At 36.9% G+C, this 16,993-nt stretch overlaps 1 protein-coding gene across 8 annotated transcripts in view; it reads left to right on the forward strand.

The window, feature by feature from the left end:
• LOC139140515 (band 4.1-like protein 5) overlaps positions 1-16,993 on the forward strand; it is a 61,780-nt gene that overhangs the window by 15,337 nt on the left and 29,450 nt on the right. For all 8 annotated transcript variants that reach the window (XM_070709837.1, XM_070709839.1, XM_070709840.1 and 5 more), the window contains exons 2-3: positions 6,097-6,201; positions 12,204-12,246. In XM_070709837.1, coding sequence (XP_070565938.1) covers positions 6,097-6,201; positions 12,204-12,246 — 148 coding nt within the window. The remainder of the gene's footprint in view (positions 1-6,096; positions 6,202-12,203; positions 12,247-16,993) is intronic.

Below are 16,993 nucleotides of genomic sequence, written 5' to 3' on the forward strand. Positions count from 1 at the left end.
TGGGCAGAGTAGTGTCGGTTTTCGAGCAATATCAGCAATTTTCCTTCCGATTCATAGCTCAACTTACATGTAATTGTAAGAATGAAATGCTGTTCTGGACTCTCTACATGTAGCCTATGCAGCTACAAATACAGATTGTGAGGCACATTCTGGTAATCGGTCAATGGGTCCCTTGAAACTGTCCTAAAGTGAGCAGGCAGAGGCCTCATACTATAGAACAAACTGCCCTTGGGGCGTATTGAAACAGTAAATGTCACGAAATGTGTTCACTATGGCTTTTCAGCACACGCAAAAATATATTTTTCTCGATAGTAGATGTATGATAATTATTTATATGTACATTGTATATACAAATTCCTCAATAACAAGTGTAATGTACTAGCATGTTTTCTTCATTGTGAGATTTTTTTCAAGTAAAATCTATCTTTTGCATGTGTCACTTCAGCGTCTGGTCACACTAGGACAATCCCCAACATGTTCAATGACCTTTCCATACTGATAAACATTTCAAAATTCAAAAGCTGACAGCATATTTATTATTGGTAACATCTCATATGCTGACCTCATAATCCCCTAGATGATCCAACATGACCCAGAATGACCCAGAAAACAATAACAACATTGTGTATTTCCAGGTAGTGAAGGATATGAGGACAAGTCAGTCCATGGTTAGCAGAACAAAGGACTGTGTATCATGGAGGACATGTCTCATAATGCAATGACTTCACAAATCAGAGTACACTTCTTTTAGATTTATTGTTCTTATTTCTGTCAGATAATTCTTTTTGATGCAAACGTCAGTATCCTTGGCTTCAGAGAAAAGCATTTATTTACTGCTTACATCAGATGAATCTTATTGTACTGGCAAGATATTGTCCACCATGTTGCTCAAACTTGTACTTGTCATCAACATACTGCAATTGCTTGTAAGAGCACGGGGCCAGCTGTTGGTATAGTCTTTGGGAATAGATGATATTGTGTGAACACTGATGACAGTATTAACAGCTCCCAAGTCACTTCATAAAACACATCTCAGTGCTCCACCTGTTTCTGTAATGTGACTTTCACAGCTTATTGAATTGACATTGGCGGGATTCCGTGATGAGAACAGGACTGATCTACAGTGACTGAGGGAAAGTAGATCGCCGGTTGTTTCCATGAAGCATCCCCATGCCTTCCCAAAGTAAATGGGTGTGGTTATTTCTCATATTCATAACATGCAGACACAACATTGCTATCTGCATGTGGGATGGAATTTTATTTTATTGCATTGTGTAACTCGTGATCACATGATTAAATCTCTAGTCAATGATTGGCAAAGTATAATTTACTGTTTCGCGTTAACAGAAAGATGCAAATGACTTTACATGTATACAATCATTTCCAAAAGACTGGTTTAATTTTTTTTTCAAAATAGTATGTAGTTGGCAATATTCACAGGCTTACCCAATACTACGACATGAGAAATTGTATGCCCAGAAAAACAAACTTAAAAGAAAAGCTACAGTGTCAGTGATGTAGTCCAATGTTCACTCTCTGACTGGGAAAGCTGCCGTACATGAATATTTATTGTCATAAATGACATGTACCGGTACGTGTAGAGGCAACTTCATCAATGATTATCCTGTGTAGCTTTTGAAAAATGTTCCTTGACATCATTTTAATAACCACCCAGCAACTTTTCTCGATACAAACACACATAAAATTGTGTACGTTGCACAATCTCAGCAAATAAAAAATAAATATAGTACTGAAACTTTAAACAAGGTAAAGTGTGTACCCACGTGATTTGGCTGTTCCATTTACCATCCAGTGGTATTTTACAGTCTGTAATGCAGTTATGTACCAAAAGTCACCATGTGTGAAATAATTGTGAGCACACAGCAAAGATAGTTTTAAAATCAGCATCAGGGTCTTGCTCAAATTCTAGATGTTCTTCTATTAGGAACAAGAAGTTAGTTTTGGTCACTTTTCGATTTTCTCTTAAAAAGTAAACAAGCACAGTGGCCTATATAATGTCATTTAACTTTTTTGCATAATTTTGGGAAACATTGACAGAAAATGTCTAACTCTCATTACATCAAAAAGTGAAGAGTCAATAAACATCGAAATAAAATTTTATTTCCCCCTATTGTCAGTTTAATCATTTTACGAAGGCCTTAGATTCTATGGTGAAGTAGAAATATGCCTTACTAATAGGTAGTCTGCCTCCAACAAAGTAACATTTAATACTAAACACATGTGCAAGACAGTTGCCAATTAAAGAGAAAGTATATTAAGGTTATGGAGGGTCAGAGATAGCAGAGTTACATGTCTGTTCATGTACAAGGAATGCCAGTTATCATTGTGGAAGTTTGTTATCTGTACCTACATCCATCCTGCCCAGAAGGTGCACATCTTACAAAGCTCCAGATGAGCCATTTTAGTGTGAGAAAAATTCCTCACCTAGGCAGAAAACATGCATATGTTTGTTTTCTTACCGCAATAATATTCTGAACAGATGCGTCGTTCTTGTCTGATCTAGTAAGACTTTGAGTCTGACATTAAAGTAGACGTCATGGATTAAAAGTTAAAACCCTCCAGCAAAATCAAAATTACTTTTAAAGCGGGAGAGATGCTCAAGGAAAGCGTCCAGGACTGCTGTACCATCAGGCCATTTCTATCATACACAAGCAATACATGAAGCTAAAAACAACTGGTGCAATAATTTCACTCACAAGTAATGTCTCGATGTTTAATTCTATTGAGCTACAACATCAAAATATCACATATTCTTAAAATTATTTTGGTTTCAAAAACCCCATTCAGACAGACAAAGTTGCATTGCCTCTACATGGATGTAAGTTTTATGTCGATGTTATGAAAGCAGTCGGAACACTCTGTGTCAGCCTGGCATCAGATCAATTTTGTCCAGATTGGGAGGGGGGTCTAGGGCCTACACAAAATCCGAATCACCCCAGATTTCCCAGTGTGGATAAGTGACGTGGGCCCTGGTCCCAGATGATCGCCAAGTTTGATTGTCAAGTTTACATTTACTAAAAGTTTTCAATCCTCTCCTCATCATCCTATGTAGTCAGAACAACATTTTCATATCAATTTTCACTCTGCTGACAAGACCATTTCACCCTATTCACAACACTTTTAGCACTTGTAGAGAGAGGAACATTAACGTCTTTCTGCACCGCTGACAAATCTGATTCTGGCCTGTATGCTAAGTAAAGATATGCTGAAATTGTTTCCGATGGTTAAAATAGTCAATAGTTGTAATATTAGCTCTTCTTGTGCGTAAAACGCTTATGAAAAACATGAACGGTACAAACACTGTCATGTTATCCAAGCCCACTGTTTTGAACTTTAAAAGGTCAGATGTCACATATGATTCATACATGCCTGTATGAATCTGGTTAGAGACATTGCTTTTCCCCACTGTAACAATTTCTTGATGTTCAAATACTTGTTATAAGCATGTTGAGATTTTTGGTATTCTTTGTAAATGAAAGGAAAGTGCACAACTGTTAAAGCAAGGCTAAATTTATGGGACAACTGACCTGGACAGGCTATCAACACATGTACATTTCTCATTCCTGATGTTTTGGTAACAGTTACATTGAAATAACATCTCAAATTGAACATTGAAATATTTCTTTGAAGCATCTTGCATTTTGAAAGATTCGATATCGATCAAAAGATTATGAATGATTGATCATAATAATAATATTTATTTGCCAGGAACAACAAAACATACTGTATGCTATATGAACTGAAAAAAAAAAGCCGTATTTCTGGCCGGAGTCACAAAAATAGTTCCTACATGTAAGAAACTAGTGAGCTTGTGGCCCCAATAATGAAGCTAGCTTTAAGTGAAATGCAATGCTTTTGCTTCAGGCTGAAAATTAAAATTTTAAATACGATATTATTATGCATATGGTGTAGTAGATTGTTTTAATACAACAATGGTAAGTGATAGCCCCATAGTGCTCATCTAATGAAAGAAACCTTACAATTTTATATACCAATATTGGAATGGCAAATATGCTCTTATATTGTGGGTCTACTCATGCAAATGTTACACACCGGACATTACCCTCACCCTATTAGACCAAGACAGCTTCTGTGCAGGGTAATCCAAGACCTGTGTTTACTAAATTTGAACAAAATCAAAACACAAAGCATGTGTCCATCTCTAGCCCATAAGGCATGTAATAATTAGAACTCTGTACGGCAGTGTGAGTTATAGTAACAGCTGTTCACAGCAATCGCATCTGTGAGGGAACAAAATATAAATGTTTGGCGAATTCCTTTCCTGAAATTTCTAAAATTAATTGCTCAGCGGTTTATTTTGTATGGCAGACTTGAAAGTATGGTTTATCAGTGCAATTTGTGAAGTTCATTACTGGCAGTGGAATGAAAACATTACATTACTATGTTAGGATGAAGTTTACATGTATTTATCTTGTACAAATGACAGTCATATGAACATGAATCTTAACAGAACATGGTTTTTGCGATAATGCTCTGATGGGTTTGGACACATAATAATATTTATTGATATGGAGTTTTGATACCTACGGTAACTATCATTGTTGCCATCAGCTTGAAACGCTCATTTCCCTATAAAATCAGAAGTAACCAGAAGCTGTCCTTAGGGTCACAGGTCACCATTTGATATCGGGGGAAACAAACAGGGTCTAATGTGGCATGGAATATATGGCCAAACGGTCAGCGTGGGCGGATTGAAATACCATCGGCATGCCGTCTGAAATTTTGTCAAGTAATCTCACCCGCCCAAGGGCCCGCAGATATTACTCTTACTTCACCCAGCTACTACTTGGACTACAAGTTTTAGAAAAAATAAACCTTCAGTTCGCCAATGTTTTGATGTGGAGGAACGCGACTGTTCAGATTTTAGCCTTCTTGTTTGGGTTCTAAGGACGCATCAGATGCCCAGTCTCAGTCCCATCACACTTTCAGGCAGTGATGGGATAGCAATAATGAAGGGAGTGCGATACGACTCCATGAAAGTTGATAGTGATGAAGGGTTGGAGCCATGGGATGTAGGTCTCTCAAAGCCCTAATCTTCATTGTGCGTATTTTTAGACTCTCCTGATGGCCTGGCTATGTAGCCGGCTATATTATCAGTATTGAAGAATTTTGTTTGGGATAAGAGACAGATGTCGTCTTCCAGGCCTGAGACGGAAACAGAGTTTGTGCTGTCTGAACTTCTTTGGAAATTGTCCCGAGACCTGCCTTATTTTATCTTCACTATGCCAAGTATTTCAGGAAGCGATGTGATGATGTTGTCTTCTCTAATCCAGGAAAAACAAGTTTGTTGAGAGAACAGAAGTGCAACAAACTTTCCCTTTGTTTCTGTTTTTCATGGAAAAAATTCAAAATATGTGTCATTCAGGCAAGCATTCATGAATACATAACAGCCATCAACAGCCAAATGGCACCACTGTGTGTTCTGGTTAGCTACAAGAGAGATTTCATTTATAAAGTGTATTGTCAAAGTTGCCAGGTTAGGAAGTTCCAGTTCTCAAATACATGTAACAGACAGGAAATTTGCTATCTTTTCAATTTTTAGACCATTGATGTCAGCTTTAAAGTGAATGCCAGTCCAATATTGCTATGAACTAGTCGATTGTGATAGCCAAATGTACACTTTTGTTTACAGCTCTTATTACACCCAAATTTGCATGTAAATATCAGACTGTGTGCCTCTTGATTTGCGAGGACATCCATGTTTGAATATTTGACCACCAAATCCATAATCATCATATGCATGTTCACATATCAATGACATTGATCTTTTGGACAATGAAATACAAATTTCTCCTCTACATTTTTCAAAAACATGTGTATTGAATGTATTGATTTGAAAACATGTTAATACCATTATGTATCCAAGCATCTGCACAGACAGTTGGATTATTCTTGGTTTTACTGAAGATCTTCCGCTGTTTCCAGTCCCGGATGTACCCAGATATTTTATGGGAGAGCCAGGAAACAATTAATGTAGAATTTCTTTCTGAATCAAGACCAAATATGATGTACTGGTTTAAATGTCTCTCATCATTCCCACTTTCTTTATTTCAGAAAAAGGCGCCCGGACAGGAACTCTACGACCAAGTTTTCTACACACTAGACCTCATAGAAAAAGACTACTTTGGTCTTAGTTTTACGGACGCCAATCAAGTTCAGGTAAGAAAGAAAGTTATTTATGGTGCAATGCCAAAGCCAGTTTATCAACTTGACTTCATCTTCAATCAGAAAGGTTATGACCCGGGTCACTGTATACAAAGTTCATCTGTGTGTCATTATAGTATAGGTGATAAAAATGTGAATGTTTGCTTGCGCTGGTAATCCAAAAAGGCAGCTTCTTTTGTTTTAAGGTCTTTCTCAAACTCCAGACATAACTGTAACTCATCAGTTCCTTTGAAAATATATGTGATGTTTGTTAACAGCTGATTGGCCCATGCTGCCCCAACATGGCACAGTACATGTGATCTCACCCAATGGGATACATGTACACTGATGGTTCCCTAAATGAAAAGGATGACCTTCACAGCTTTCAGGCTGTTGGTGAAACCAGACATAAAAACATTTTGAAATGACATCTCTTACTAGGGTATTTCAGTTCACAGAAAATAGTGAGTTTAATATTCTCTTTTCTGGTATTCTGACAATATTAATTATACCATGGACAAAGGCCATAACTTCTGATAATATATTCATTATTTTTTCTCTATAAAAGAGGGATGAAAGTTTCTTTTTTTCTTCCTATAGCATGCAAAAATTCAAATTATGGTTTAAGCCTTGTTGACACAGCACATTGTATGTAAAATGCAGTGTTGTTATTGGCAAATGAATTGTAATTAAGACTAAAATTCAGATGTGGGCAGAACAAGATTGGACATACTTACATACAGACAGTGTTTACGAGTCAAGTACTAGGCCTTTCAACATGACTGCCAGAATAGAACAATAGTTTAAACTGTATTTTACAAATAGGGCAAAATAATGGAAAACTTGTCAAAAGTTACAGCTAATAAAATTTTAATCAATAGAGTCAAGGATAAGTACGTGCTATTACCCTGACTTTGAAAGATGGATTCACAAGAATGACATCCATCAAAGGTACATCATCTCCAAGTAGCCATTGTTTCTCAGTATCTTGTCATTTGCCACTGAATGTAAAGTCCGGCCTAGCTCCCTTAAAGTCTGGCTGCCCACACAAAGTGCCAAGATACACCAAACGGAAGGATATAAAATATTGGCCAATTATGTAATAAAGAGATTTTAACACCCCTAGTATAATTTTATGATGTATTTTATGATAAAACTTTCTAGCCTGGACATGTTGAAATACAGGCGAAGCATGTGTGGCTTTTTACACTGCACCACTAGCAGGCACAGATCACATACGTGTACATGTCCAATACTTTTGATACTGTGATTGGAAAGGAAGTGTAATAGATATTGCTGTGAGTAATTCAGCATGCATCGCTGTCAAATGAAATATGATAGATACTGTCACTGAAATTTACTATGAAATATTTTCATTATCACCGCCCGTAATCTTTATCTCCTTAGAAATTTTAAATGTACCATCCAATATTGCAGTCTCATGCCGGGGAATCTCTCATGTCACTTGATTCTTCCGTCGTTACTGTGTGTGTTGTCCTTCTGGCTTTAGTGGAGCAAATATTATAACTTATATGTTTTAATGGTATGTTTTCTTGAAAGACACATGTCAGTGAAGTTTTGATGTAGTACAAATACTGTTGTTGCATTCAAATTCACGACCTATGGTACCTACTCATTCAGCACGTGAGTCAGTGATTGAAACCACTTGGTTACATCTTCACAACACGTAAAATATTTCTTCACATTTAATTTTATTTGAAAAAAATTTTGATTCAGTAAAATTAACAATAGAAACGCATTTGATGTATTATTGTGACTGAGAGTTCAGATATTGTAAAGTTATTGCTAATGAGCTCCCAGTATTACTGCATTGGTTGCTAGGTAACCTGCCATCCAGCTGTTGAAAATATAAAGCTTTCACAAATCCTGTATTCTATGTTATATTGCACAACTGCGTAATCATCGCTAAATTATCTAAAAAAATGGAAGGTACAATCAGGATTTCTTATTGTCCTACTCGATATGACCTAATGGCCATTATGCCCTGCCATGTAATTTTAATGCTTGGTTCTCTTCGTTGTCAATAGGCTCATCTGACAGGCAAGGTCATGTAGCAATAAACCACTTTGGCATGACCAAAGAGCAAAACTAGATTTGTCTTTTGGGTTCAATAAATAGATACTGATTCTGATATTGCCATGGTAATTCTAAAACAGTAGTCAAGTCGTTATGGTTACTTTGTAAAGACACATGTAAATATAATTTTCGGAAAAAAATACACAATAGTTTTGTATTTTCTCTGATGTGACAAAATTACTTTGTAAAAGAATATACTTACTGCGTATCACTTGATTATGATCATGATTAGGTAAAAATGATGAATCTAAAAATGAATTCATGGGTATAATGTGTCTCGGGGACAGACATTTAGACTCAAATTCTGCAATATTCTTTTGGCCTGCCACTTGTGGGGGCTTATTTTGAAGCTTATGGAGTAAATAAAGTTGTCACTGGCTTAGTTTTGTGAAGATTAGGAATTTTATTTTCCTCCCCAGACAAAGCACTGGTGGCAGCCATTTTGAATTTCAAATATTGGCGTCAGCCATTTTGAATTTCAGATATCGATAAATATTGGGCAATGTGTTTCTCCAGTACAAAATTTGCACAGTGACCCGTAATTTTTTTTTCTTGATGCAAAAGAGAATGGTTGAAAGAGTGCTTGAGGACAGTTTGAGCAAAAGTCTTTCATTTTCAAGGCTCATACTACCTTAGAGCCAACTCTTGAAGCCTGAACTTTCACTTGATATATTTTGCATTAAATGTGCATGCCAAGTTTGTTACTCACAACGTGCTTGTACAGTGACCTTGAGTAAAATTAGAGCTGCTGTCAAATATTATGAAGGAGCAAATCACTGTGTTTGATGTGAAGACCGACTGTTACTAACAAGCTCAAACCTTAAGATGTTTTTGAATTATTATATCCGTCACAATTACAGATAATGAAATATATGTTTGCATATTTTGATTTTTCTATGAAATTTTAATAGGAAGATGGTAAAAAATAACATACAGTAGGTATTTGTGTTTTTCTTGAACGAAATAGGTTGAAATTATTCATCCAACAGCTGTAAACATATGGTCCTCTGTCCGTTTAGCCAAAGTAGCCAATGTAAAATATGGATAAAATTCAAAGACAAGACAATCATTAGCTGAGTTCATGTTTGTTCTCAGGAGATACCAGAACAAACCATGGAAATTACCAGATGGTTTGAATTAGTTTTGCTAAAAATTTAATCCAACTGAAATTATCACAAATATTGGATAACCCAGTAGTGGGCATTGGACATATTGATAGATCTTGTTGAAAAGAATCACTTTTCTAACTGGAATTTACAACAGATGTGTTATGCATGGTTTCATCCATCTAAAGATAAAAATACCGCTTGGAAATCAATATGGTTGCTTTAATTGTATGCGATGTAAACAGTAATTACACGCATGGATAATTGTGAATTCACAATTGATATTCATGTTTTATTGAAGTGGACAATCCAATTTGTTTTTAATGTGTTTTGTGGCTAACCATATACATGTACATTTGGTGTTGGTGTTAGAATTTCAAGTGCAATGTCACAGCCCAATGCTGAACCATTGTCACGGTGGTGCTTTTGTGCAGGCATACAGGCATCGTTTCATGTGTGTGTGCAAGCTGAGGTAGTGCCATGGCGCAAACTGAACTGTGTGTGCATTGTTGGAAAGTTGACAAAACAGTATGGTAAATTTAGCAGGCAATTTTCATACTCTCTCCAATTTCTACAAACACTGCACTGGTTGTAAGTGCAGCTCTAAATTGACAAACCCATAGAGTGATTCCATGATGAAATCCAGTCCCAAAGACAATTACGACTGACATTTAGGCTAGCATCATGGTAATTACTGTGATATCTACAGTGGTGTAGTTTTTAAGACAATTTACGTGAGAAAATTTTGCATTTTACATGTATTGGTGCAGAGCTGACTCAAGGAAATTTCTTGAAATTTCTTAATTCACTCTCAGAATTCAGAAATCGTAAAGTTATAGCTAATGAGAGCTCTCCCAGTGAGTATTACTGTGTTGGTTGCTAGGTAACCAGCCATCCAGCCATTAGGATGACATATATCTTGTCTGTTGCAGTCAACTTCCATGAAATAAACAGTAGACATAATTTTTGATGATCTTTTCTAAATTTTATTTTTGTATGTCAACTGCAAACTCTTGTTCTACTCGTAAAACATCAATATATGCATGTAGCTTGTCAAAACAGTGTCTATATATGAAGAATGCAAGTTGTGATAGCTACACATGTACAGGCTGAGCTGACAAGCTGAATACTGTGTAGCTAAACATGCTTTGGGGACTGAAACAAGAAATTGTAGTGAACAATAAAAACAAAAATAGTAAAAAAAATGATCAAAAGTATAACTACTGTCTTTTGAATAGTGTAAAGAAAGCTGTTGAATTATTGATGTAGACATGGTCTCTCACACTGTGAGTTGCTTGGGTCGTTGCTGCTCTACACAATCCTACTCGCAGTCGATGACCCCAGCTGCACCTTGCTGTTGGTGTCTGTTTCTCATCGAGTCAGTGGGTGCGATGTGACATGTCAGCATCACAAATCATAGAGATGGGATCAGAGATAGGAGAGAAGAGAAACAGACAGAGAGATCAGAGAGATTGCGTATCTAAGCTCCCAAATGACAACAAACCATGGAATTGCTATGATCCGCCACAAGGTACAAAGCCAAGTGTCAGTCATTGTTGACATTTTTGCAGAACATTCATTCATTCATTCATTTATGAAAATATACAGGAGAGAGGTCAATGTATTGACCAAAAACAACACAAGATCCAGAAATAGAAAGTTCTCAAGTCTAGTAGTTCCACAAATGTAGACGTTGCCGTCTACTGTTTGAATTCCATTGCAGCGGATGTATATGCACACACAGACAGTCTGGCGAACAGTGCTGTAGGATAGCCAAGGGCTTGGTCAATGTGATCCCTCAAAAAATGTGTAAACAAAACTGAGCAGAGGTCAAGGGAATAAAACAATATCTGCCCAACAGGGATGAAATATGAACTTGCAGGAGGATGAAATAGGCTGTTGGTTAGGGTTTGTTCATCACAGAGTTTACAATTGGACACAGTGTTTGCTTGAATTTTTGTTCTGTGACCTTGTTTATGTTTGACCTTCATGTGTAAAGTAAGAACCACAATGGCTGTGCCCGTGGCATAAGAATGCCGTAAGCGGAAATGGTTAACATTTATGCCTGTACCAATTACAGGGAAAGTGGTCAGCTATAAATGTGTGTTACGAGTATGGGTCAAGTACAGTACATAAAGGTTGCACCCAAGATTTTGATAGCAATAGCAGTTTGGTATTTGTTCCCACAATATCCTCTTTTGGTCTGAGCAGAAAAAAGCTTTTACCATCAGCTATTCACTGCTATGAAATCTGCTCATATATGTGACATTTTTGATCACAATTTACATCTTCAAAAAGTAATTTGGTAAAGTTAGTTAAAATAGCTGATTAGAATTTCACTGGATACCGGTATAACATTTTGATTCCTTCTCATTAAAATTTGTACCATCATTTCATGGTCCTATAGGACCAATACAAAACTCAGCCTCTCAAACTATTGTGTTCCGCCAGAAACAAAACATGGGGTAGAGATAGCAAGCATATAATTCAGAATGTGATTGGTGAAACGTACCCCACCGAGTAATACAATGATAACAAGTGTGACCTTGAATTATCTTCTGATAAGGTTCATGACCTTGCATGTGACCTTTGCTAATCTGGACCTACTCAATTGAAATGCTACTGCCAACTGGCAGATAAGTTCCAGCAAATAGAAGAATAAAGTCATCACAGCCAAGATTATCACCTCATCAGTGGTTCAGAAATGTTTTCAGTTGCTTTACAAGTACATGTAGTTAGAACAGGTTATTTACTTTTACACCAGAAGTGTCGTAACTACATTTTAAATAATTTCATGTTTTTTTACGATTACAGCACTGGTTGGATCCAACAAAAAGTGTAAAGAAACAAGTAAAAAGTAAGTCCAAGGGGAATTTTATGAACATATCAATATTAATGTCTTTTTGAAAAGTGGTGTTTTGATAGAAAGATAGTGAGAATATTTTCAGCATGTACATGTAGTCATTATTTTTGCGAATAGTCCCCACGGACACCGTCCGGGGGGACTTATAGGTTTGGTCATGTCCGTGCGTGCGTGCGTCCGTGCGTCCGTCCGTGCGTCCGTCCGTTCACGCAGATATCTCAGAGATGCCTGGAGCAATTTCATTCAAACTTGGTACAAGGATTACTTCATATGTCATACAGATGCACGTCAATTTGTTTTTTGATACGATCCAATATGGCTGCCAGGCGGCCATTTTATTATGATTTTTTCATGTACAGAGCCATAACTCAGACATGTTTCAACTGATTTTATTCAAAGCTGGTACAAGGACATTGACCAATGTCATAGATATGCACATCAATTTGTTTTGTGATACGATCCAATATGGGCGCCAGGCGGCCATTTTGTTACGATTTTTTCATGTACAGAGCCATAATTCAGGCATATCTCAACTGATTTTATTCAAACTTTGTACAAGGACATTGACCTATGTCATACATATTCACGTCGATTTATTTTGTGATACGATTCAATATGGCCGCCAGGCGGCCATTTTATTACGATTTTTTCATGTACAGAGCCATTACTCAGGCATGTTTCAACTGATTTTATTCAAAGTTGGTACAAGGACATTGACCAATGTCATAGATATGCACGTCAATTTTTCATGTGATACGATCCAATATGGCTGCCGTGCAGCCATTTTGTTACGATTTTTTCATGTACAGAGCCATAATTCAGGCATATCTCAACTGATTTTATTCAAACTTTGTACAAGGACATTGACCTCTGTCATACATATGCACATCGATTTGCTTTGTGATACGATCCAATATGGCCGACATGTGGCCATTTTATTGCGATTTTTCCATGTCTGAACTACAACTCAGACATGTATCAAGCGAATTTATTCAAAAGTATTTTTATCACAGACCTAAAGAAGAGGACTCTATCCTCTCTGAGGACATGTAATCAAAGTACCCATTAACAAGTGGGGACTGTGTCATCAACGATGACTTTTTGCGAATAGTTTTGTTTTTGATCCCTATTATAATTGCCATTCTTTTTTTCACTGTGAACACACCGATAAAGTGTCTTTTTTTGAGCGAGAAATTTGAAGTTGACCTGTACAGTTTCCTGATGAATCTGTTATGTTCAATGACAAGTGAGAGTGTGTTTGGATTTTTCAAATTGCAGTTGATAGCTGTATTTCCTTGACTTCGTGAATAGCAGTGTTAAGCTGAACCACTTTGCTTCTCTCGTGGTTTGGACATCGTCAAACCCCCAATGCGAAGTCATATCCGAATTCACAGTAACATCCTACATCACGTAGCTTTGTGACGTTGTATCTGATCAATATTCCAACTTTAAAAATTCCAAAACAAACTTTTCACCCATGTTGCATACGACCACCAGATGAGTGGTGTGATTGTTACAAAAAGTGAACATGGAATGTCCGAAATTTTCTATTGATGTTCAGCGTCTATTTGGAATTTGACACTTCTTTGTAAATGATTGTACAACTTACATCTGTCTCAAGCTTTTCCTCTTTTCAAATATTAAATTCATCTGCAAAAGCCTTTGAGCATTTTATTCGCAGCAACCTTATAATGGGTACCCCCATTCTCACAGGGTACAATGTACATGTAGCTTTTCTACAAAAACAATGTGCATTACAATCAGAGTGAATAGAACCTGCGCGGGAGCATCTTCAGACCTTTGACGACGATACAGTTTTACTAGATGTAGACAAAACTGTCCTTTAGCTTTCTGTTGAAGGCATTCAAATTTCCTCTCAGAAACAATTCTTCTTGCTTCTGTTTTGATAAATTTTGTTAAGTGCAGACCAACATGGTAGAGTTTGCTATCACAAGGTTGACACAGCTGAAATATATTCAGACTTAAAACATTGACCTTTTTAAGCATTTTCACCAGCCCCTGAACTCCCCTACTCTTTCCTTTTGCACCTGAACAATGCTCTTTTATGACAAATATTATGGCCGTACTGTCCAAGTTTCAATTCAGATGGAAAACATTAATTTTTATGACAATCCATAAAGATAAATGGTTCATGATTACATTTATGTGTTTCCTGTCGTTTGTGTATACATACTTGCTTAGGCACAAAATACTTGCTCGCACGCCAATAATACGCATATAACTTGGCATGCATATACTAACAGTTACGCCCACACACTTGTTGTTATAGTGGTGTATATGCCTATTCTATCCAAACAAAAATGTCAACTTCCGGTCAAAAACCATGACAAAGTATTTCTGGAATCAAAGTACACACTTCAACTTGTACAAGTCTAGTATGATGGTGTTATTGTTACATTACGGCCATTTCCATCAGCTCTTGAAATCTCACTTTGTTGTATCCGACGTTCTTTCCTCCAATACATTCACTGGTTTGTTTAGCACTGAAACTTCTTTCATCAATGTCGATAACAGACTTCCCCTCATAACGTTACACACAATCTGATGTAAATCTGTTCTAGTTATCTTTCACACCAATAGTTCATGACATCTAAAGGAAATGTGAGCAACATGGCACCTTTATCGAACCAGAGACTTCCATCAAGGAAAATTTCAGTGTGAATTTCTCTTTAACCCTTTGAGCACTGCAGTTTTTCCCACCAAAATTATACTGAGCAACATTTTACCAATTTTGTGAATTTTTCTGTAAACTTTTTTGACAATTTCGAACCAAATGAACATCACATTTTATTGGCTTCAGATTTTTATCAAAATTTTAGCAAAAATTAGACAAAAATTGACTGGTGTATATTTTGATATAGGCAAAAAAAATTGACTTTGGCGCTCAAAGGATTAACTGCCAGAAAGCGTGAATACCATAAGTGCCAGTGTTCTCTACAGCCTGGTAAATCATAACAATGCACAATTTGCATATTCCTTTGTTGTGAAAAATCTGTACTTTTATCGTTATTAACATGTGAGTAGATTGCTCAAAAACAACAAAAACCAAACAAATAACAAACGAGTGGTCAACCCCTCGAAATCCTCTTGTTGAGAACCCTGGTAGCTCTAGTGCTAGATTTGTATACCTTTGATGGTGCCAAATTTCAGGCCAAATAGGCAGTAAAGTCTCCAGAAAGGCTTTATCAACACTGAGAGCTTCAGAAGAACTAAATGGGATGGATGTTGCAAAATTCACATGAAGTTAAGTGTATCAGGTTTAATGGAAATAATTTTTCAGTATCAGCGATAACAACTTACAGTAACATCATACATAGGGCAAACATTTAGGAACTAACTGTTTTTTTTTACAATCTTTTTAACCTTCTTGATGTTTTCTTTTCCCCCCAAATCTATCTACTTCGTGGTTCTCTCACTCCATGCTACCATGGACAGTGTGTGTTGGTAAGTTGATTCTCAACACCACTGCACATGTACTGCATGTGCAAGCTTGTCCACCGCCATCACGTACATAACATCATTCACGCAAACATGATCAGTTCTCTCTTGTTTCCTTGGCTGTTCCAAGAGTGTGTTGTGTTATCTAGCTACGTGAACCTGCTCACTGCTACATATTCCTCACTTAGTTTGGTACGAACATGGAGGTGATAAACAGATTGCCTCCATGGTGCGGCCATGCTATCTGTGGTATGATCAGGCTATGCCACTTGATTGCTCCAAGGCAATGCTCTGTTCTGAGAATTATCTGGAATGACAACTTCTTCTTCAGAAGTACATGTAATACTTATTTTCCAATCTTTGCTTTATTTTATTTACTTCAAATTTCTACAAAGTCGAGGTTCAGTTAGTGTGGAATATTTTGCATGTTTTGCCAATCATCTTACCATATTCTGGTAAATCTGGCCTCTTTAAATTATCATGGTTTGGGATAGAGAGCTCTGAATAAGCAGCTTTTGAACTATGCATCAAACGTGAGCAATTTTGTGTGATATTTGCAAAAGTGAGGGTTTTTAGCAATCTTCAGAAAACAGGGCGACAGTGACAGCATGTAGCATTAGGAGAGGTCAGTGGAACCATAATTATTTTCCCATGGCAAGAGTCTTGGAAAAGGTTGACAATACGGAAATGTCTGACGATCTTAAATATCATCTTTGATCAGCAAGAAGCCAAATTGGAAATATACACTATTTTGCTGAAACTTTTCTCTATGATAATTTTGTGGCATAATTTTCATATATACACGGCAAGCTGCAGTCCCTGCTCCATACATATCAGTTGTTTTAAAGAGAGTGCTATGTATGTTAGTGCTTAACTCAGTTCTCCCAAGCGACATCAAAACATGGTGGTGACAATTTTGCAAACCGTTTCATATGACATAGTGCTGAATTCATTTTGTGTGGAATGTTTACAGCAATAGTTTACAGCAATATTCTATCAATTGTACAAAATTCGTCCAATTTGCAGAAAGCAAGTGTCAGTTTACTGTTTTGACTGAACAGTCAATGGCACCACTGCTTGTACCATGCTTTGATGACAGCGGGAGACCCACGGCTTAAACAGTAGTGGTTATTTAAATATATCATTGCAGCAGTGTGTAAATCTCAAAGCCACTCGTAGTTCCAGGTAGCCTGAAAGTGCAATTTCACATCAAGTTTCTCCATGTTTTGCAATTATCACAACTCGCTGTTGCTTTTTCTACCCTTTCATCATCTCTGTCGTC

Source organism: Ptychodera flava, chromosome 9, assembly GCF_041260155.1.
Source record: "Ptychodera flava strain L36383 chromosome 9, AS_Pfla_20210202, whole genome shotgun sequence".
Taxonomy (NCBI): Eukaryota; Metazoa; Hemichordata; class Enteropneusta; family Ptychoderidae; genus Ptychodera; species Ptychodera flava.